Below are 22,500 nucleotides of genomic sequence, written 5' to 3'. Positions count from 1 at the left end.
GAGAATCTGAACTTCTTCAAGGAGAATCCGAACTCCTTAAAGGATTTGGGTTTGGGATCGAATGACTTACATGCGCGGTTCTTTTGTTAGTTTCTCAAGGGTGGCGCACGACGGCGAGTTAACATCTCGCTGTTTTTTGCTACTTATAATTTTAACGAAGGATAAATGCAGGAAATTGAGTATGAAAATATGAAATGCAGTTCAGTTATAATATAAAAATTCCATTGCACAATACTACAAAAATTATGATAAATCTACCTAATTCATTCCCAAGAGAAAAGAAGAATTAGAAGAAAACGATATAAATCTATTCACAACACAAATAAAAGTTCGATAGACAAACTGAAAAACTTAGACTATATAGGTTTATCACTTATGCACTGGTATAAAACGATATTGTCAATAGTAACACTGTATCACTGTACAAGTATATAGCTTTACCAACCTTTTATAACTATATATAATCTCACAGTTACTCGTATCATTGTATGCTATTCATAATGAAACACCATAACGCCGCTGCTAACGAAATTCTCCGTTTGTGCGAAAGGTGATCAGACTTAATGAAATGACGTCATTCCATTAACATATAGTTTTTTTTCTTTATATATCTCTGTCTATGTATACATATGTACATATATATTTTCCTTATAAAGCGCGCCGCCAGCACAGTCTTAGCGAGGCGAGACACTGGCGGTTGAGGGGCGGGCGGAGGGGGACGTCCTCCTCAGGCTCGGGCGGAGGGGGACGTCCTCCTCAGGCTCGGCAGGAGAGGTCGACGGGACTCGTGGAGGTTTCCTGCGTCTGTCCGGGGCTCAGGGACGCCGTGGTCACCTTCATGCTGTAGGACACGAGCTGGCTGTCCGCGGGCGAGGTCGCTTTGGACTCGGGGTCCTGGCTCACGGGCGTGGGCGTGGGCGGCGTCTTCTTGAGCGAGAGGTCGATCGGTTCCTTCTGCTCGTCGGCCTCGTCCCCGCAGCGGGGGGACGCAGGGCGAGCGAGGTCGTCGCCCGAGGGACGCGGCTTCTGGCTCAGGTCCTCGATGCTGTGGCTGTTGTTGCTGTTGTGGTTGTTGCTGTTGTTGTTGTTTTCCTTGTTGGCGAGGGCGTGGTGTGCCGACGGGGGCTGGGCGACCCCGTGGGCCGGCTGGGGGCTGCCGCGGATGGGGGGGAAGTTGCTGTGGGCGGGGGGGTTGCTATGGGCAGGGGGACTTCTGTGAATATAAAGGCTGCTGACATGGGCGTGGGGACTTTTGAGTGCGTGGAGATGGGGACTGCCGAGGGCGTTGGAGCTGGCGTGAGCGGGCGTGATCGTCAGGCTGAGATGACTGGTGGAGGCGGCGGGCGAGTGGGCGAGCTCCCGTAAATGGGCGGCGACCGGGGAGTGCGAGAGGTGGGGGGAGTAAGGGCTGGTGGGCTCGTGGGCGCTGGCCGGGGAGTGCGTGCGGGCGTGGGAGAGGGACGGCGAGGGAGAGGACACGGGCGGGGAGGACACGGGCGTGGTTTCAGCCGGCCTGCTGAGCACGGGGTAGAGATAAGGGTACAGAGGCAGGCGCGAGTACGGGGACGAGGGGCTAGCCAGCGCCGTGCCCGCGTGCAGGAAGAACGGGGACAGCGCCCCCAGCTTCGGGTACAGCTGGAAGGGCGCCGGGGGCCTCCGCGGGTCCAGGGGCGACTCCAGGGAATTGTCCGACGCCTGGGACTCGGGGCTGCTGAGGGCGGGCGAGTCGCGGTCCTCCTCCTTGATGAGGACTCGCGGCTCCTCCTCGGCGTCTCCGGCCTTCCGAGGGGAGTCCTGCGCGGGCGAGGGGCCCTGCGAGGCCAGCCCCTGCAGCGCCCGCTTGGCCTCCTGCACGGCCAGGGTGCCCGGGGACGCGTGCTCCGTCGGGGAGGTGAGCGACACCTGCTCCTGAAGAAGGCAGTGGATCTTGAACCAGTTGGAGCGACGTCCGTACCTGCAGAAGGAGGGAAGGAATGAGGACGGCGGGTGGAGGAGGCGTCGAGGACGAAGAGAAAGAAAGAGAAAACAAAAAGAAGAGGAGATGGAGGGAAGGAGATGAACGGGAGATGGAGAGGAGAAGGAGATGAACGGGAGATGGAGAGGAGAAGGAGGTGAATGGGAGATGGAGAGGAGAAGGAGATGGATGGGAGAAGGAGGGAGGAAGGAGATGAGAAAGAGACAGGAAGAAGCAAATGAGATGAGGAGGAGGAAAGTTGAGACAAGAGGAAGAAAAAATGAAGGAGAGAAGATGAAGGCTTGAACTATATACTCAGATCAAATAAAACAGAAAGAAAGAAAGAAAAACGATAGATGACTTTACACTGAAATAAAGAGAGAGGAAGAAAGGGAACCGATAAACAGAAAAGAGAAGAGGAAAGTATAAATACAAACGACATATCACGACATATCATAATAATATGTGATATTTACAGGTATATATTATTAATGATATTACTCTCCGAATTTACGAAAATGTGTATTTCATGACTTGATAAATCTGAAAAAAGTCATAGTGAAAATACAGATTTACTTCTACCAATATGTAATTAACAAGTGACTCAGAATAAGCGTAACAGTAGAGTGAAGCCGAGAGTAAGAGTGAAGGCGAGTGTGAAAATTAGAATGATCTTGAGAGTAAAAGTAGAAAGGAACGAACTTGAGGAAGAGGGAGAGGGAGAGAGAGAAAGAGGAAAGGTGAGAGAGAGAGAGTGAGAAAGGAAGAGAGAGTGAGAGTGTGAGAGAGAGAGAGAGAGAGAGAGAGAGAGAGAGAGAGAGAGAGAGAGAGAGAGAGAGAGAGAGAGAGAGAGAGAGAGAGAGAGAGAGAAAGAGAAAGAGAGAAAGAGAGAAAGAGAGAAAGAGAGAAAGAGAGAAAGAAAGACCGAGAGACCAAGAGAGACCGAGAGACCAAGAGAGACCGAGAGACCGAGAGACCGAGAGACCAAGAGAGAGAGAGAGACCGAAACCGAGAGCCCGAGAGAGCGAGAGCGCCTACCTGGAGCCGCTCTTGGACATGCCCACGAGCAGGCACTTGCGCAGGCGGCAGGCCTTGCAGGCGGTGCGGTTCTTCTTGTTGATGACGCAGCGGCCGCCGTTCTTGCACTCGCCCAGAGACGACACGTTGTTGTACGTCCGCCCGAAGAACGACTGCGGGGAGAGGGGGCGGTCAGAACGGCTCGTGGCGTTGGAAAGGATTAGGAATGTTATATTGAATGGGGGGAAGGGCGGTTAGAACGGCTCGTGGTGTTGGAGAGGATTAGAAATGTTATATTGAATGGGGGGAGGGGGGTTAGAACGGCTCGTGGCGTTGGAAAGGATTAGATATGTTATATTGAATGAGGGGAAGGGCGGTTAGAACGGCTTGTGGTGTTGGAGAGGATTAGGAATGTTATATTGAATGGGGGTAAGGGCGGTCAGAACGGCTTGTGGTGTTGGAGAGGATTAGGAATGTTATATTGAGTGAGGGGAAGGGCGGTTAGAACGGCTTGTGGTGTTGGAGAGGATTAGGAATGTTATATTGAATGGGGGGAAGGGCGGTCAGAACGGCTTGTGGTGTTGGAGAGGATTAGAAATGTTATATTGAATGGGGGGAAGGGCGGTCAGAACGGCTTGTGGTGTTGGAGAGGATTAGGAATGTTATATTGAATGGGGGGAAGGGCGGTCAGAACGGCTTGTGGTGTTGGAGAGGATTAGGAATGTTATATTGAATGGGGGGAAGGGCGGTCAGAACGGCTTGTGGTGTTGGAGAGGATTAGGAATGTTATATTGAATGGGGGGAAGGGCGGTCAGAACGGCTTGTGGTGTTGGAGAGGATTAGGAATGTTATATTGAATGGGGGGAAGGGCGGTTAGAACGGCTTGTGGTGTTGGAGAGGATTAGAAATGTTATATTGATTGGGGGGAAGGGCGGTCAGAACGGCTTGTGGTGTTGGAGAGGATTAGAAGTGTTATATTGAATGGGGGGAAGGGCGGTCAGAACGGCTCGTGGTGTTGGAGAGGATTAGGAATGTTATATTGAATGGGGGGAAGGGCGGTCAGAACGGCTTGTGGTGTTGGAGAGGATTAGAAATGTTATATTGATTGGGGGGAAGGGCGGTCAGAACGGCTTGTGGTGTTGGAAAGGATTAGGAATGTTATATTGAATGGGGGGAAGGGCGGTCAGAACGGCTCGTGGTGTTGGAGAGGATTAGGAATGTTATATTGAATGGGGGGAAGGGCGGTCAGAACGGCTCGTGGTGTTGGAGAGGATTAGGAATGTTATATTGAATGGGGGGAAGGGCGGTCAGAACGGCTTGTGGTGTTGGAGAGGATTAGAAGTGTTATATTGAATGGGGGGAAGGGCGGTCAGAACGACTCGTGGTGTTGGAGGGGATTAGGATTGTTATCTTGAATGGGGGGAAGGGCGGTTAGAACGGCTTGTGGTGTTGGAGACGATTAGAAATGTTATATTGATTGGGGGGAAGGGCGGTCAGAACGGCTTGTGGTGTTGGAGAGGATTAGAAGTGTTATATTGAATGGGGGGAAGGGCGGTCAGAACGGCTTGTGGTGTTGGAGAGGATTAGAAGTGTTATATTGAATGGGGGGAAGGGCGGTCAGAACGGCTTGTGGTGTTGGAGAGGATTAGAAGTGTTATATTGAATGGGGGGAAGGGCGGTCAGAACGGCTTGTGGTGTTGGAGAGGATTAGGAATGTTATATTGAATGGGGGGAAGGGCGGTCAGAACGGCTTGTGGTGTTGGAGAGGATTAGGAATGTTATATTGAATGGGGGGAAGGGCGGTCAGAACGGCTTGTGGTGTTGGAGAGGATTAGAAGTGTTATATTGAATGGGGGGAAGGGCGGACAGAACGGCTCGTGGTGTTGGAGAGGATTAGGAATTTTATATTGAATGGGGGGAAGGGCGGTCAGAACGGCTTGTGGTGTTGGAGAGGATTAGAAGTGTTATATTGAATGGGGGGAGGGGCGGACAGATGGGCTTGTGGTGTTGGAGAGGATTAGGAATGTTATATTGAATGGGGGGAAGGGCGGTCAGAACGGCTTGTGGTGTTGGAGAGGATTAGGAATGTTATATTGAATGGGGGGAAGGGCGGGCGGAACGTCTTGTGGTGTTGGAGAGGATTAGCAGTGTTATATTGAATGGGGGGAAGGGCGGTCAGAACGGCTTGTGGTGTTGGAGAGGATTAGGAATGTTATATTGAATGGGGGGAAGGGCGGTCAGAACGGCTTGTGGTGTTGGAGAGGATTAGAAGTGTTATATTGAATGCGGGGCAGGGCGGTCAGAACGGCTTGTGGTGTTGGAGAGGATTAGGAATGTTATATTGAATGGGGGGAAGGGCGGTCAGAACGGCTTGTGGTGTTGGAGAGGATTAGAAGTGTTATATTGAATGGGGGGAAGGGCGGTCAGAACGGCTTGTGGTGTTGGAGAGGATTAGGAATGTTATATTGAATGGGGGGAAGGGCGGTCAGAACGGCTTGTGGTGTTGGAGAGGATTAGAAGTGTTATATTGAATGGGGGGAAGGGCGGTTAGAACGGCTTGTGGTGTTGGAGAGGATTAGAAGTGTTATATTGAATGGGGGGAAGGGCGGTCAGAACGGCTTGTGGTGTTGGAGAGGATTAGAAGTGTTATATTGAATGGGGGGAAGGGCGGTTAGAACGGCTTGTGGTGTTGGAGAGGATTAGAAGTGTTATATTGAATGGGGGGAAGGGCGGTCAGAACGGCTTGTGGTGTTGGAGAGGATTAGAAGTGTTATATTGAATGGGGGGAAGGGCGGTTAGAACGGCTTGTGGTGTTGGAGAGGATTAGAAGTGTTATATTGAATGGGGGGAAGGGCGGTCAGAACGGCTTGTGGTGTTGGAGAGGATTAGAAGTGTTATATTGAATGGGGGGAAGGGCGGTTAGAACGGCTTGTGGTGTTGGAGAGGATTAGAAGTGTTATATTGAATGGGGGGAAGGGCGGTTAGAACGGCTTGTGGTGTTGGAGAGGATTAGGAATGTTATATTGAATGGGGGGAAGGGCGGTCAGAACGGCTCGTGGTGTTGGAGAGGATTAGGAATGTTATATTGAATGAGGGGAAGGGCGGTCAGAACGGCTTGTGGTGTTGGAGAGGATTAGAAGTGTTATATTGAATGGGGGGAAGGGCGGTCAGAACGGCTTGTGGTGTTGGAGAGTATTAGGAATGTTATATTGAATGGGGGGAAGGGCGGTCAGAACGGCTTGTGGTGTTGGAGAGGATTAGGAATGTTATATTGAATGGGGGGAAGGGCGGTCAGAACGGCTTGTGGTGTTGGAGAGGATTAGAAGTGTTATATTGAATGGGGGGAAGGGCGGTTAGAACGGCTTGTGGTGTTGGAGAGGATTAGAAATGTTATATTGAATGGGGGGAAGGGCGGTCAGAACGGCTTGTGGTGTTGGAGAGGATTAGAAGTGTTATATTGAATGGGGGGAAGGGCGGTCAGAACGGCTTGTGGTGTTGGAGAGGATTAGGAATGTTATATTGAATGGGGGGAAGGGCGGTCAGAACGGCTTGTGGTGTTGGAGAGGATTAGGAATGTTATATTGAATGGGGGGAAGGGCGGTCAGAACGGCTTGTGGTGTTGGAGAGGATTAGGAATGTTATATTGAATGGGGGGAAGGGCGGTCAGAACGGCTTGTGGTGTTGGAGAGGATTAGGAATGTTATATTGAATGGGGGGAAGGGCGGTCAGAACGGCTTGTGGTGGTGGAGAGGATTAGGAATGTTATATTGAATGGGGGGAAGGGCGGTCAGAACGGCTTGTGGTGTTGGAGAGGATTAGGAATGTTATATTGAATGGGGGGAAGGGCGGTCAGAACGGCTTGTGGTGTTGGAGAGGATTAGGAATGTTATATTGAATGGGGGGAAGGGCGGTCAGAACGGCTTGTGGTGTTGGAGAGGATTAGGAATGTTATATTGAATGGGGGGAAGGGCGGTCAGAGCGGCTTGTGGTGTTGGAGAGGATTAGGAATGTTATATTGAATGGGGGGAAGGGCGGTCAGAACGGCTTGTGGTGTTGGAGAGGATTAGGAATGTTATATTGAATGGGGGGAAGGGCGGTCAGAACTGCTTGTGTTGTTGGAAAGGATTAGGAGTGTTATATTGAATGGGGGGAAGGGCGGTCAGAACGGCTTGTGGTGTTGGAGAGGATTAGGAATGTTATATTGAATGGGGGGAAGGGCGGGCAGAACGGCTTGTGGTGTTGGAGGGGAAGAGGAATGTTATATTGAATGGGGGGAAGGGCGGTCAGACCGGCTTGTGGTGTGGGAAAGGAGTAGGAATGTTATATTGAATGGGGGGAAGGGCGGTCAGAACGGCTTGTGGTGTTGGAGAGGATTAGGAATGTTATATTGAATGGGGGGAAGGGCGGTCAGAACGGCTTGTGGTGTTGGAGAGGATTAGGAATGTTATATTGAATGGGGGGAAGGGCGGTCAGAACGGCTTGTGGTGTTGGAGAGGATTAGGAATGTTATATTGAATGGGGGGAACGGTGGCGAGAACGGCTTGTGGTGTTGGAGAGGATTAGGAATGTTATATTGAATGGGGGGAAGGGCGGTCAGAACGGCTCGTGGTGTTGGAGAGGATTAGGAATGTTATATTGAATGGGGGGAAGGGCGGTCAGAACGGCTTGTGGTGTTGGAGAGGATTAGGAATGTTATATTGAATGGGGGGAAGGGCGGTCAGAACGGCTTGTGGTGTTGGAGAGGATTAGGAATGTTATATTGAATGGGGGGAAGGGCGGTGAGAACGGGGAGTGGTGTAGGAAAGGATTAGGATTGTTATATTGAATGGGGGGAAGGGCGGTCAGAACGGCTTGTGGTGTTGGAGAGGATTAGGAATGTTATATTGAATGGGGGGAAGGGCGGTCAGAACGGCTCGTGGTGTTGGACAGGATGAGGAATGTTATATTGAATGGGGGGAAGGGCGGTCAGAAGGGCTTGTGGTGTTGGAGAGGATTAGAAATGTTATATTGAATGGGGGGAAGGGCGGTCAGAACGGCTTGTGGTGTTGGAGAGGATTAGGAATGTTATATTGAATGGGGGGAAGGGCGGTCAGAACGGCTTGTGGTGTTGGAGAGGATTAGGAATGTTATATTGAATGGGGGGAAGGGCGGTCAGAACGGCTTGTGGTGTTGGAGAGGATTAGGAATGTTATATTGAATGGGGGGAAGGGCGGTCAGAACGGCTCGTGGTGTTGGAGAGGATTAGGAATGTTATATTGAATGGGGGGAAGGGCGGTCAGAACGGCTCGTGGTGTTGGAGAGGATTAGGAATGTTATATTGAATGGGGGGAAGGGCGGTCAGAACGGCTCGTGGTGTTGGAGAGGATTAGGAATGTTATATTGAATGGGGGGAAGGGCGGTCAGAACGGCTCGTGGTGTTGGAGAGGATTAGGAATGTTATATTGAATGGGGGGAAGGGCGGTCAGAACGGCTTGTGGTGTTGGAGAGGATTAGGAATGTTATATTGAATGGGGGGAAGGGCGGTCAGAACGGCTTGTGGTGTTGGAGAGGATTAGGAATGTTATATTGAATGGGGGGAAGGGCGGTCAGAACGGCTTGTGGTGTTGGAGAGGATTAGGAATGTTATATTGAATGGGGGGAAGGGCGGTCAGAACGGCTTGTGGTGTTGGAAAGGATTAGGAATGTTATATTGAATGGGGGGAAGGGCGGTCAGAACGGCTCGTGGTGTTGGAGAGGATTAGGAATGTTATATTGAATGGGGGGAAGGGCGGTCAGAACGGCTCGTGGTGTTGGAGAGGATTAGGAATGTTAGATGGAATGGGGGGAAGGGCGGTCAGAACGGCTCGTGGTGTTGGAGAGGATTAGGAATGTTATATTGAATGGGGGGAAGGGCGGTCAGAACGGCTTGTGGTGTTGGAGAGGATTAGGAATGTTATATTGAATGGGGGGAAGGGCGGTCAGAACGGCTCGTGGTGTTGGAGAGGATTAGGAATGTTATATTGAATGGGGGGAAGGGCGGTCAGAACGGGGCGTGGTGGAGGAGAGGATTAGGAATGTTATATTGAATGAGGGGAAGGGCGGTCAGAACGGCTTGTGGTGTTGGAGAGGAATAGAAGTGTTATATTGAATGGGGGGAAGGGCGGTCAGAACGGCTTGTGGTGTTGGAGAGGATTAGGAATGTTATATTGAATGGGGGGAAGGGCGGTCAGAACGGCTTGTGGTGTTGGAGAGGATTAGGAATGTTATATTGAATGGGGGGAAGGGCGGTTAGAACGGCTTGTGGTGTTGGAGAGGATTAGGAATGTTATATTGAATGGGGGGAAGGGCGGTCAGAACGGCTCGTGGTGTTGGAGAGGATTAGGAATGTTATATTGAATGGGGGGAAGGGCGGTCAGAACGGCTTGTGGTGTTGGAGAGGATTAGGAATGTTATATTGAATGGGGGGAAGGGCGGTCAGAACGGCTCGTGGTGTTGGAGAGGATTAGGAATGTTATATTGAATGAGGGGAAGGGCGGTCAGAACGGCTCGTGGTGTTGGAGAGGATTAGGAATGTTATATTGAATGAGGGGAAGGGCGGTTAGAACGGCTTGTGGTGTTGGAGAGGATTAGGAATGTTATATTGAATGGGGGGAAGGGCGGTCAGAACGGCTCGTGGTGTTGGAGAGGATTAGGAATGTTATATTGAATGAGGGGAAGGGCGGTCAGAACGGCTTGTGGTGTTGGAGAGGATTAGGAATGTTATATTGAATGGGGGGAAGGGCGGTTAGAACGGCTCGTGGTGTTGGAGAGGATTAGGAATGTTATATTGAATGGGGGGAGGGGCGGCCAGAAGGGCGTGTGGTGTTGGAGAGAATTAGAAATGTTATTTTGAATGGGGGGAAGGGCGGTCAGAACGGCTTGTGGTGTTGGAGAGGATTAGAAATGTTATATTGAATGGGGGGAAGGGCGGTCAGAACGGCTTGTGGTGTTGGAGAGGATTAGAAATGTTATATTGAATGGGGGGAAGGGCGGTCAGAACGGCTTGTGGTGTTGGAGAGGATTAGAAATGTTATATTGAATGGGGGGAAGGGCGGTCAGAACGGCTTGTGGTGTTGGAGAGGATTAGAAATGTTATATTGAATGGGGGGCAGGGCGGCCAGAGCGGCTTGTGGTGTTGGAGAGGATTAGAAATGTTATATTGAATGGGGGGAAGGGCGGTCAGAACGGCTCGTGGTGTTGGAGAGGATTAGAAATGTTATATTGAATGGGGGGAAGGGCGGTCAGAACGGCTTGTGGTGTTGGAGAGGATTAGAAATGTTATATTGAATGGGGGGAAGGGCGGTCAGAACGGCTTGTGGTGTTGGAGAGGATTAGAAGTGTTATATTGAATGGGGGGAAGGGCGGTTAGAACGGCTTGTGGTGTTGGAGAGGATTAGAAATGTTATATTGATTGGGGGGAAGGGCGGTCAGAACGGCTTGTGGTGTTGGAGAGGATTAGAAGTGTTATATTGAATGGGGGGAAGGGCGGTCAGAACGGCTTGTGGTGTTGGAGAGGATTAGAAGTGTTATATTGAATGGGGGGAAGGGCGGTCAGAACGGCTCGTGGTGTTGGAAAGGATTAGGAATGTTATATTGAATGGGGGGAAGGGCGGTCAGAACGGCTTGTGGTGTTGGAGAGGATTAGAAATGTTATATTGAATGGGGGGAAGGGCGGTCAGAACGGCTTGTGGTGTTGGAGAGGATTAGAAATGTTATATTGAATGGGGGGAAGGGCGGTCAGAACGGCTTGTGGTGTTGGAGAGGATTAGAAATGTTATATTGAATGGGGGGAAGGGCGGTCAGAACGGCTTGTGGTGTTGGAGAGGATTAGAAATGTTATATTGATTGGGGGGAAGGGCGGTCAGAACGGCTCGTGGTGTTGGAGAGGATTAGGAATGTTATATTGAATGGGGGGAAGGGCGGTTAGAACGGCTTGTGGTGTTGGAGAGGATTAGAAATGTTATATTGATTGGGGGGAAGGGCGGTCAGAACGGCTCGTGGTGTTGGAGAGGATTAGAAATGTTATATTGATTGGGGGGAAGGGCGGTCAGAACGGCTCGTGGTGTTGGAGAGGATTAGGAATGTTATATTGAATGGGGGGAAGGGCGGTCAGAACGGCTCGTGGTGTTGGAGAGGATTAGAAATGTTATATTGATTGGGGGGAAGGGCGGTCAGAACGGCTCGTGGTGTTGGAGAGGATTAGAAATGTTATATTGATTGGGGGGAAGGGCGGTCAGAACGGCTCGTGGTGTTGGAGAGGATTAGGAATGTTATATTGAATGGGGGGAAGGGCGGTCAGAACGGCTCGTGGTGTTGGAGAGGATTAGAAATGTTATATTGATTGGGGGGAAGGGCGGTCAGAACGGCTTGTGGTGTTGGAGAGGATTAGAAATGTTATATTGATTGGGGGGAAGGGCGGTCAGAACGGCTCGTGGTGTTGGAGAGGATTAGGAATGTTATATTGAATGGGGGGAAGGGCGGTCAGAACGGCTTGTGGTGTTGGAGAGGATTAGAAGTGTTATATTGAATGGGGGGAAGGGCGGTTAGAACGGCTTGTGGTGTTGGAGAGGATTAGAAATGTTATATTGATTGGGGGGAAGGGCGGTCAGAACGGCTTGTGGTGTTGGAGAGGATTAGAAATGTTATATTGAATGGGGGGAAGGGCGGTTAGAACGGCTTGTGGTGTTGGAGAGGATTAGAAATGTTATATTGAATGGGGGGAAGGGCGGTCAGAACGGCTTGTGGTGTTGGAGAGGATTAGAAGTGTTATATTGAATGGGGGGAAGGGCGGTCAGAACGGCTTGTGGTGTTGGAGAGGATTAGAAGTGTTATATTGAATGGGGGGAAGGGCGGTCAGAACGGCTTGTGGTGTTGGAGAGGATTAGAAGTGTTATATTGAATGGGGGGAAGGGCGGTCAGAACGGCTCGTGGTGTTGGAGAGGATTAGGAATGTTATATTGAATGGGGGGAAGGGCGGTTAGAACGGCTTGTGGTGTTGGAGAGGATTAGAAGTGTTATATTGAATGGGGGGAAGGGCGGTCAGAACGGCTTGTGGTGTTGGAGAGGATTAGAAATGTTATATTGAATGGGGGGAAGGGCGGTCAGAACGGCTTGTGGTGTTGGAGAGGATTAGAAATGTTATATTGATTGGGGGGAAGGGCGGTTAGAACGGCTTGTGGTGTTGGAGAGGATTAGAAATGTTATATTGATTGGGGGGAAGGGCGGTCAGAACGGCTTGTGGTGTTGGAGAGGATTAGGAATGTTATATTGAATGGGGGGAAGGGCGGTCAGAACGGCTTGTGGTGTTGGAGAGGATTAGAAGTGTTATATTGAATGGGGGGAAGGGCGGTCAGAACGGCTTGTGGTGTTGGAGAGGATTAGAAGTGTTATATTGAATGGGGGGAAGGGCGGTCAGAACGGCTTGTGGTGTTGGAGAGGATTAGAAGTGTTATATTGAATGGGGGGAAGGGCGGTTAGAACGGCTTGTGGTGTTGGAGAGGATTAGAAATGTTATATTGATTGGGGGGAAGGGCGGTCAGAACGGCTTGTGGTGTTGGAGAGGATTAGAAGTGTTATATTGAATGGGGGGAAGGGCGGTTAGAACGGCTTGTGGTGTTGGAGAGGATTAGAAGTGTTATATTGAATGGGGGGAAGGGCGGTTAGAACGGCTTGTGGTGTTGGAGAGGATTAGAAATGTTATATTGAATGGGGGGAAGGGCGGTCAGAACGGCTTGTGGTGTTGGAGAGGATTAGAAATGTTATATTGATTGGGGGGAAGGGCGGTTAGAACGGCTTGTGGTGTTGGAGAGGATTAGAAATGTTATATTGATTGGGGGGAAGGGCGGTCAGAACGGCTTGTGGTGTTGGAGAGGATTAGAAATGTTATATTGATTGGGGGGAAGGGCGGTCAGAACGGCTTGTGGTGTTGGAGAGGATTAGAAGTGTTATATTGAATGGGGGGAAGGGCGGTCAGAACGGCTTGTGGTGTTGGAGAGGATTAGAAGTGTTATATTGAATGGGGGGAAGGGCGGTCAGAACGGCTTGTGGTGTTGGAGAGGATTAGAAGTGTTATATTGAATGGGGGGAAGGGCGGTTAGAACGGCTTGTGGTGTTGGAGAGGATTAGAAATGTTATATTGATTGGGGGGAAGGGCGGTCAGAACGGCTTGTGGTGTTGGAGAGGATTAGGAATGTTATATTGAATGGGGGGAAGGGCGGTTAGAACGGCTTGTGGTGTTGGAGAGGATTAGAAGTGTTATATTGAATGGGGGGAAGGGCGGTCAGAACGGCTCGTGGTGTTGGAGAGGATTAGAAGTGTTATATTGAATGGGGGGAAGGGCGGTCAGAACGGCTCGTGGTGTTGGAGAGGATTAGAAATGTTATATTGAATGGGGGGAAGGGCGGTCAGAACGGCTCGTGGTGTTGGAGAGGATTAGAAATGTTATATTGAATGGGGGGAAGGGCGGTCAGAACGGCTTGTGGTGTTGGAGAGGATTAGAAGTGTTATATTGAATGGGGGGAAGGGCGGTCAGAACGGCTTGTGGTGTTGGAGAGGATTAGAAGTGTTATATTGAATGGGGGGAAGGGCGGTTAGAACGGCTTGTGGTGTTGGAGAGGATTAGAAATGTTATATTGAATGGGGGGAAGGGCGGTCAGAACGGCTCGTGGTGTTGGAGAGGATTAGAAATGTTATATTGAATGGGGGGAAGGGCGGTCAGAACGGCTCGTGGTGTTGGAGAGGATTAGAAATGTTATATTGAATGGGGGGAAGGGCGGTCAGAACGGCTCGTGGTGTTGGAGAGGATTAGAAATGTTATATTGAATGGGGGGAAGGGCGGTCAGAACGGCTCGTGGTGTTGGAGAGGATTAGAAATGTTATATTGAATGGGGGGAAGGGCGGTCAGAACGGCTCGTGGTGTGGGAGAGGATTAGAAATGTTATATTGAATGGGGGGAAGGGCGGTCAGAACGGCTTGTGGTGTTGGAAAGGATTAGGAATGTTATAGTGAATGGGGGGAAGGGCGGTTAGAACGGCTTGTGGTGTTGGAGAGGATTAGGAATGTTATATTGAATGGGGGGAAGGGCGGTTAGAACGGCTTGTGGTGTTGGAAAGGATTAGGAATGTTATATTGAATGGGGGGAAGGGCGGTTAGAACGGCTTGTGGTGTTGGAAAGGATTAGAAATGTTATATTGAATGGGGGGAAGGGCGGTCAGAACGGCTTGTGGTGTTGGAGAGGATTAGAAGTGTTATATTGAAGGGGGGGAAGGGCGGTTAGAGGGGCTGGTGGTGTTGGAGAGGATTAGAAATGTTATATTGAATGGGGGGAAGGGCGGTCAGAACGGCTTGTGGTGTTGGAGAGGATTAGAAGTGTTATATTGAATGGGGAGAAGGGCGGTCAGAACGGCTTGTGGTGTTGGAAAGGATTAGGGATGTTATATTGAATGGGGGGAGGGGGCGGTCGGAACGGCTCGTGGTGTTGGAAAGGATTAGGAATGTTATATTGAATGAGGGGAAGGGCGGTCAGAACGGCTTGTGGGGTTGGAAAGGATTAGGGATGTTATATTGAATGGGGGGAGGGGGCGGTCAGAACGGCTCGTGGTGTTGGAAAGGATTAGGAATGTTATATTGAATGGGGGGGGGAGGGGGGTCAGAACGGCTCGTGGCGTTGGAAATGATTAGGAATGTTATATTGAATGGGGGGAAGGGCGGTCAGAACGGCTTGTGGTGTTGGAAAGGATTAGGGATGTTATATTGAATGGGGGGAGGGGGCGGTCAGAACGGCTCGTGGTGTTGGAAAGGATTAGGAATGTTATATTGAATGGGGGGGGGAGGGGGGTTAGAACGGCTCGTGGCGTTGGAGAGGATTAGGAATGTTATATTGAATGGGGGGAAGGGCGGTCAGAACGGCTTGTGGTGTTGGAAAGGATTAGAAATGTTATATTGAATGGGGTGGAGGGGGCGGTCAGAACGGCTCGTGGTGTTGGAAAGGATTAGGAATGTTATATTGAATGGGGGGAGGGGGCGGTCAGAACGGCTCGTGGTGTTGGAAAGGATTAGGAATGTTATATTGAATGGGGGGAGGGGGCGGTCAGAACGGCTCGTGGTGTTGGAAATGATTAGATATGTTATATTGAATGAGGGGAAGGGGGTTAGAACGGCCTGTGGTGTTGGAAATTATTAGGAATGTTATATTGAATGGGAAGGGGAGGGGGCGGTCAGAACGGCTCGTGGTGTTGGAAAGGATTAGGAATGTTATATTGAATGGGGGGAGGGGGCGGTCAGAACGGCTCGTGGCGTTGGAAATGATTAGAAATGTTATATTGAATGGGGGGGGAGGGGGGTCAGAACGGCTCGTGGTGTTGGAAATGATTAGAAATGTTATATTGAATGGGGGGAAGGGCGGTCAGAACGGCTCGTGGTGTTGGAAATGATTAGAAATGTTATATTGAATGGGGGGGGAGGGGGGTCAGAACGGCTCGTGGTGTTGGAAATGATTAGAAATGTTACATTGAATGGGGGGGGGAGGGGGGTCAGAACGGCTTGTGGTGTTGGAGAGGATTAGGAATGTTATATTGAATGGGGGGGGAGGGGGGTCAGAACGGCTCGTGGTGTTGGAAATGATTAGAAATGTTATATTGAATGGGGGGGGAGGGGGGTCAGAACGGCTCGTGGTGTTGGAAATGATTAGAAATGTTACATTGAATGGGGGGGGGAGGGGGGTCAGAACGGCTTGTGGTGTTGGAGAGGATTAGAAATGTTATATTGAATGGGGGGGGAGGGGGGTCAGAACGGCTCGTGGTGTTGGAGAGGATTAGAAATGTTATATTGAATGGGGGGGGAGGGGGGTCAGAACGGCTCGTGGTGTTGGAGAGGATTAGAAATGTTACATTGAATGGGGGGGGGAGGGGGGTCAGAACGGCTTGTGGTGTTGGAAAGGATTAGGAATGTTATATTGAATGAGGGGAAGGGCGGTCAGAACGGCTTGTGGTGTTGGAAAGGATTAGGGATGTTATATTGAATGGGGGGAAGGGCGGTCAGAACGGCTTGTGGTGTTGGAGAGGATTAGGAATGTTATACTGAATGGGGGGGGAGGGGGGTCAGAACGGCTTGTGGTGTTGGAAAGGATTAGGAATGTTATATTGAATGGGGGGAAGGGCGGTCAGAACGGCTTGTGGTGTTGGAGAGGATTAGGAATGTTATACTGAATGGGGGGGGAGGGGGGTCAGAACGGCTTGTGGTGTTGGAAAGGATTAGGAATGTTATATTGAATGGGGGGAAGGGCGGTCAGAACGGCTTGTGGTGTTGGAGAGGATTAGGAATGTTATATTGAATGGGGGGGGGAGGGGGGTCAGAACGGCTTGTGGTGTTGGAGAGGATTAGGAATGTTATATTGATTGGGAAGGGGGGGGGAGAGGCGTTAGAATGATTAGAAAATGTTATACTGAATCGTTAGAACGGCTCGTGGTGTTGGAAAGGCTTAGAAAATGTTATATTGATTTAAGATTTAAGATTTAGTTTTAATTCCATTTCTTACAATGGATATTCTTTGCTGTGACATACTGTCTGTTTTATTTTGCCTAAATCTCCCCCTGTGTGCAAGGAGTGGCCGGGGTTACCACTCACTGGCCGGGCGTGGGATTGAACGCAGGTCCGCAAGATTGCTAGACCAGCACCTTACCGCTGCGCCAGCACAGCACACAGCATGGGAAGGGGGGGGGGGAGGCATTAGAATTGCTCGTAGTCTTAGAAATGATTAGAAATGTTATGCTGATTCGGAAGCGGGGGGGGGGGGGGGGAGGGCGGGTAGAACGGCCTGCGGTACTAGAAATGATTAGAAATGTCATATTGACGAGGGGGTGGGAGGGGGGGCGATTAGAACGGCCTGTGGTGTTAGAAAGGATTAAAAATATCATATTGAAGGGGGGGGGGAGGGGGGTTAGAACGGCTTGAACCTATAGAAGAACTTATAAGGAATGGTAAAATGACTGGGGGAGATTAGGATTGGGAAAGTTATATCATCGGAAGGGGGGTGGGGGGTGCGGTTAGAACGACTAGTGGTGTTAGAAGAACCGGTTAAGCATGTTATAACTGGGTGGGGAGGGGGAGGGGGGGGGCGGCTGGCGGTTAGAAGAACAAGTTGGGAATAGATCGACTGCAGGGGGGTGAGGAGTGGGGGTGTGGGGTGGGGGGGGGGCATATGCAATGAAAAGAAATGATTAGAAATGTTATAACGATTCGGAAGGGGGGGAGGGAGGTGGAGGGTGGAGGGGGGGTGGAGGGGGGAGGGGGGTGGAAGGGGGAGGGGGGTGGAGGGGGGGGAGAGCCAGTTAGAACGGGCTATGCTGTTAGAACAACTGATTAGGAAGTGTTATAACGACTGCGGGGAGAGAGAACAATTTAGAACTGATTCGAAATGTTATTAGTGTTCAATGCATTAATTAAAACGCTAATGATACCGATGTCCGTTATAAGCGTGGGTTTTCTTAAACGGAATAGTGTTACCTATAATATCTTTTAGGTAATTTAAGGAATTTCTGGTATTTTAGCATTTAGCCTAGAAATCCTGTGGTTATTTCTTTGTTATTAATTTGTTATTGATGTTATTGAGAGAAAGAATATCTTTAAAGCTGCTGGCTACATATATTATAAGAGAAAGAAAATAAAAAATATATATATATATATATACAACTCTTACAATCATGTTATGAAATCTTGTACATAAATATCATTTCAAACTGACAGTAACTTAATGGTAACAACATCTGTCTACAGTTGAGAATACTTTGAATAAAGAAAAAAAAATAAAGAAAAAAAATAAAGAAAAAAAATAAATAAAGAAAAAAAATAAAGAAAAAAATAAATAAAGAAAAAAATAAAGAAAAAAAATAAATAAAGAAAGAAAAAATGTTTGTGGTTTAATGCCGCCCTTGATGTTATAGAATCCCTGGAGAATGAGATAATAACACGTATCATTCGTTACTGATGTTAAAAATGTTATTGCTAGTATTGTTCGCGTTTTCATCATCGTTGTTATAGCTCGAATAAAACTACATTTCGTTCCTGAACAATCGTGACTAATGCGACATCATCATCTTTTTTCGCAATGAAAATATGAGAGAAAATACATGATTAGCTCTAATTTGCTCCGCTGTATTTCTTTGGTGTATTTGGGAAAGAAATACAATAACGAATGGAAATCAGGAAACCGTGACCTCCATTAGCACACACACACACGCACACACAGACACAGACACAGGCACAGGCACACAAACACACACACACAGGCACACGCAAACACAGATACAGGCACACACAAACACACACACACACACAGGCACGCACACACAGAGACACACAAACACACACACACACAGGCACACACAAACACAGACACACAAACACACACACACACAGACACAGGCACACACAAATACAGACACAGGCACACACACATACGCAGACACAAACACACACACACACACACGCACAAACACATACACAGACACACACCAGGATACACAGGCACACAAACACACAAACACAGACCCAGGCACACAAACACACACACACACACAAAGGCACGCCCAAACACATCCACAGGCACACACAAATACACACACACAGGCACACACACACACGCAGACATAAACACACACACACGCACAAACACATACACACACACACACAAACACAAACACAGGCACACACACACAGGCACACACAAACACAGACACAGGCACACACAAACACAGACACAGGCACACAAACACACACACACACACACATACACATACACAGACACACACACACAAACACACACAGAGATTCCGACACACAATTATCTATTAAGTCATCTGTATAAATCTTCTGCGAAATGTTCCTGCAGTAAGTGGATAAACGAGGTCATTCTCTATATAGGTATGAATAAATGATAATCATAACAATGCAACAAAGAAGAGATCCACCAATCAGAGCACGGGAGCGCGAAACAATAAACACAGGAAGAAGAAAACAAAAGACGATCGCGAGCACCTTGAAGAAGGGTCGAGCAAGCACGTGGAGGACTTGATTCCACAACCTGGCCTTGTGGACTATAAACACTGAGCCCCAACAAGGGATTGAGAGCGAGCTGAAACGCTTTACCTCGTCCTTTTGTAAACATATTACTTATAACTTCATAAAATATACACCTTTTTCACACCACGTGTCACTATTAAGTTATCAAAATAAGCTCCCCTTTTTACGGGATATCTAATTGTACTTATGCATAAACAAACAACCAAATTGCTCTGATTATAGTACGTAATAAGGCACATAATTACAGGTTTGCGGTATGGCGGTCGGGGCCATAACATCGCCTCACAAAAATGGCGGGCTTTTTAAACTGTTTTGTTATGCAACCAAATATCACCGGGACTCTATTGTTTGACATGGGTGGCTTGAAAGGTTTACGCTCCGTGTGGTTTCGTATTTTCACGCTCTCATTGCGAAGTGCTTGAGGGGATGAGACGGGGAAGAGAGAAAAAATAATATCAGAATGGAAAGGGAAACGAAGGGAAAGGAAAAGAATACGGACCTAAAGTATACGGCCTTAAGTTTGAGAAATTTTATTTACGTCTGAATCATCTATAGTTTTCAAAGAATGTTGCAGTTTTATTTACACCTAAAGTATATATATATATTTCTTAAAGTATGTTGAAGTTTTATTTACACCTAAAGTATATATATATATATATATATATATATATATATATATATATATATATATATATATATATATATATATATATATATATATATATATTTCTTAAAGTATGTTGCAATCTTATTTATACCTAAAGTATATATATATATATTTCTTAAAGTATGTTGCAATCTTATTTATACCTAAAGTATATATATATATTTCTTAAAGTATGTTGCAATCTTATTTATACCTAAAGTATATATATATATTTCTTAAAGTATGTTGCAATCTTATTTACACCTAAAGTATATACATATTTCTTAAAGTATGTTGCAATCTTATTTATACCTAAAGTATATATATATATTTCTTAAAGTATGTTGCAATCTTATTTATACCTAAAGTATATATATATATTTCTTAAAGTATGTTGCAATCTTATTTATACCTAAAGTATATATATATATATTTCTTAAAGTATGTTGCAATCTTATTTATACCTAAAGTATATATATATATTTCTTAAAGTATGTTGCAATCTTATTTATACCTAAAGTATATATATATATTTCTTAAAGTATGTTGCAATCTTATTTACACCTAAAGTATATACATATTTCTTAAAGTATGTTGCAATCTTATTTACACCTAAAGTATATACATATTTCTTAAAGTATGTTGCAATCTTATTTACACCTAAAGTATATACATATTTCTTAAAGTATGTTGCAATCTTATTTATACCTAAAGTATATATATATATTTCTTAAAGTATGTTGCAATCTTATTTATACCTAAAGTATATATATATATTTCTTAAAGTATGTTGCAATCTTATTTATACCTAAAGTATATATATATATATTTCTTAAAGTATGTTGCAATCTTATTTATACCTAAAGTATATATATATATTTCTTAAAGTATGTTGCAATCTTATTTATACCTAAAGTATATATATATATTTCTTAAAGTATGTTGCAATCTTATTTACACCTAAAGTATATACATATTTCTTAAAGTATGTTGCAATCTTATTTACACCTAAAGTATATATATATTTCTTAAAGTATGTTGGAATCTTATTTACACCTAAAGTATATACATATTTCTTAAAGTATGTTGCAATCTTATCTATACCTAAAGTATATATATATATTTCTTAAAGTATGTTGCAATCTTATTTACACCTAAAGTATATATACATATTTCTTAAAGTATGTTGGAATCTTATTTACACCTAAAAATAAACATATTTCTTAAAGTATGTTGGAATCTTATTTACACCTAAAAACAAACATATTTCTTAAAGTATGTTGGAATCACATTTGCACCCAAAGGAAATAAACATCTTAAAGTATATTGGGCCTTCAGAAAGCTCTTCCACTCAGCACACATGGCCACATAAGCTCTAAATCTTGAGCTAAAAGCGTAACCGCAAGTGTGAGACAAAACGGCGGCCGGCAAGGTCACGCAAAACCTCTTTAAGTGAACAAAAATACGAAAATGCTCGTCGCCATCTTTCCTTGGACGTCAGAGGACTGTCAAGACTTTCGGGAGAGAAGAAAAAAAAAAAAAAAAAAACTTGCGACGAAAGAAAACGAACACCTCGAATTATGCTCGAGAAGCGGTCAGTGATTTTTTTTTTTTTTTTTTTGGAAAGAGGTTTTCTTTGCTTCCTTTTCCTTGCTTGAGGGTGGGGGTGGGGGTGGGATGGGGAGGGGGAGGGGCAGGGGGGGGGTTGTTTCATCGTCCTTCACTCTGTGTGAATTGTGTGAGGAGAGAGATGGCGAGATGGTTCTCTCTCTCTCTCTCTTTCTCTTCTAGCGTCTCTCTCTCTCTCTTTCTCACTCTCTTCTAGCGTCTCTCTCTCTCTCTCTCTCTCTCTTCTAGCGTCTCTCTCTCTCTCTCTTCTAGCGTCTCTCTCTCTCTCTTCTAGCGTCTCTCTCTCTCTTTTCTGGCGTCTCTCTCTCTCTCTCTCAGTCTGAAACAAAAAGAGAAAATCCGAAAAGGGGACAGCGCGAGCGAGGAAAAGGAACGGAAAGACAGCGACGGCAAGCCAAGACGTACCGGCCGCCATCTTGCGGTCTGGAAAAGCGCCGAAAAACCGTCTCGAAAAAGAGAAAGAAAAAAAAAATCCTCTACTGACCAAAGGCGGAACAAATCCTCCTTTTTATTTTATTATTCATTTTATTCATTTATTATTATTTATTGTACTTATTATTTTATCAATAACAGTTTAAAAAAGAGAGAGAGAAAAAAAAAAAAATCCTCCACTGACGGAACAAATCCCCCTTTTTTTTCTCCAATGCTGAAATTTACCCGTCGGTACGAATGCTAACAAGCCCGGCAAATTAAAACCAAGCAGCATACTCAGCCAACAGACGCCAAGAGAACAGCAAACAGTGACACTACAAGTTCCTTTGTTTGGCGTAGAAAAGTAGACATGAACTACGCGCCCCCTCGCCATCTGCCTGACTGAGCCGCTGGCCGACGTTCCCGCCCTTTTATTGGGTTAAAGGCGGCTCTTCTGATGACCGGCTCTCCCCCCTTCTGCGTCTTTCGTCGAAATGTTGGGCGTGAATGATTGTAGGAAAAGAATAAGGAGGGGGAGGGAATGGAGGTGGTTGGAGAAGGGGGGAGGGGGAGGAGGGGGAGGAGGAGGGGAAAGGAGGTGGTGGAGTTGGTGGAGGTGGAGGGGGAGGAGAAGGAGGAGGACGGGGGAAAAGGAAAAGGATGAGGAGGGGTAGGGGGGGGAGGAGGAGGAGAAGGAGGAGGAGGAGGATGGGGAGGAGAAGAAGAAAAAGAAGGAGGAGGAGGAGGA

General features: G+C 47.2%; 1 protein-coding gene across 1 annotated transcript in view; it reads right to left on the bottom strand.

The window, feature by feature from the left end:
• Positions 1 to 22,500, bottom strand: part of LOC113828330 (zygotic gap protein knirps-like) — a 47,161-nt gene that overhangs the window by 91 nt on the left and 24,570 nt on the right. The window contains exons 3-4 of the mRNA XM_070113270.1: positions 2,993 to 3,144; positions 1 to 1,954 (exon numbers count right to left, since the gene is read on the bottom strand). The exon at positions 1 to 1,954 is cut by the window's left edge and continues 91 nt beyond it. Of these exons, the coding sequence (XP_069969371.1) occupies positions 757 to 1,954; positions 2,993 to 3,144 (1,350 nt within the window). The 3' untranslated portion in view covers positions 1 to 756. The remainder of the gene's footprint in view (positions 1,955 to 2,992; positions 3,145 to 22,500) is intronic.

Source organism: Penaeus vannamei, chromosome 34 (genome assembly GCF_042767895.1).
Source record: "Penaeus vannamei isolate JL-2024 chromosome 34, ASM4276789v1, whole genome shotgun sequence".
Classification (NCBI taxonomy): domain Eukaryota; kingdom Metazoa; phylum Arthropoda; class Malacostraca; order Decapoda; family Penaeidae; genus Penaeus; species Penaeus vannamei.
This window is presented reverse-complemented; position numbering and strand designations above follow the sequence as displayed.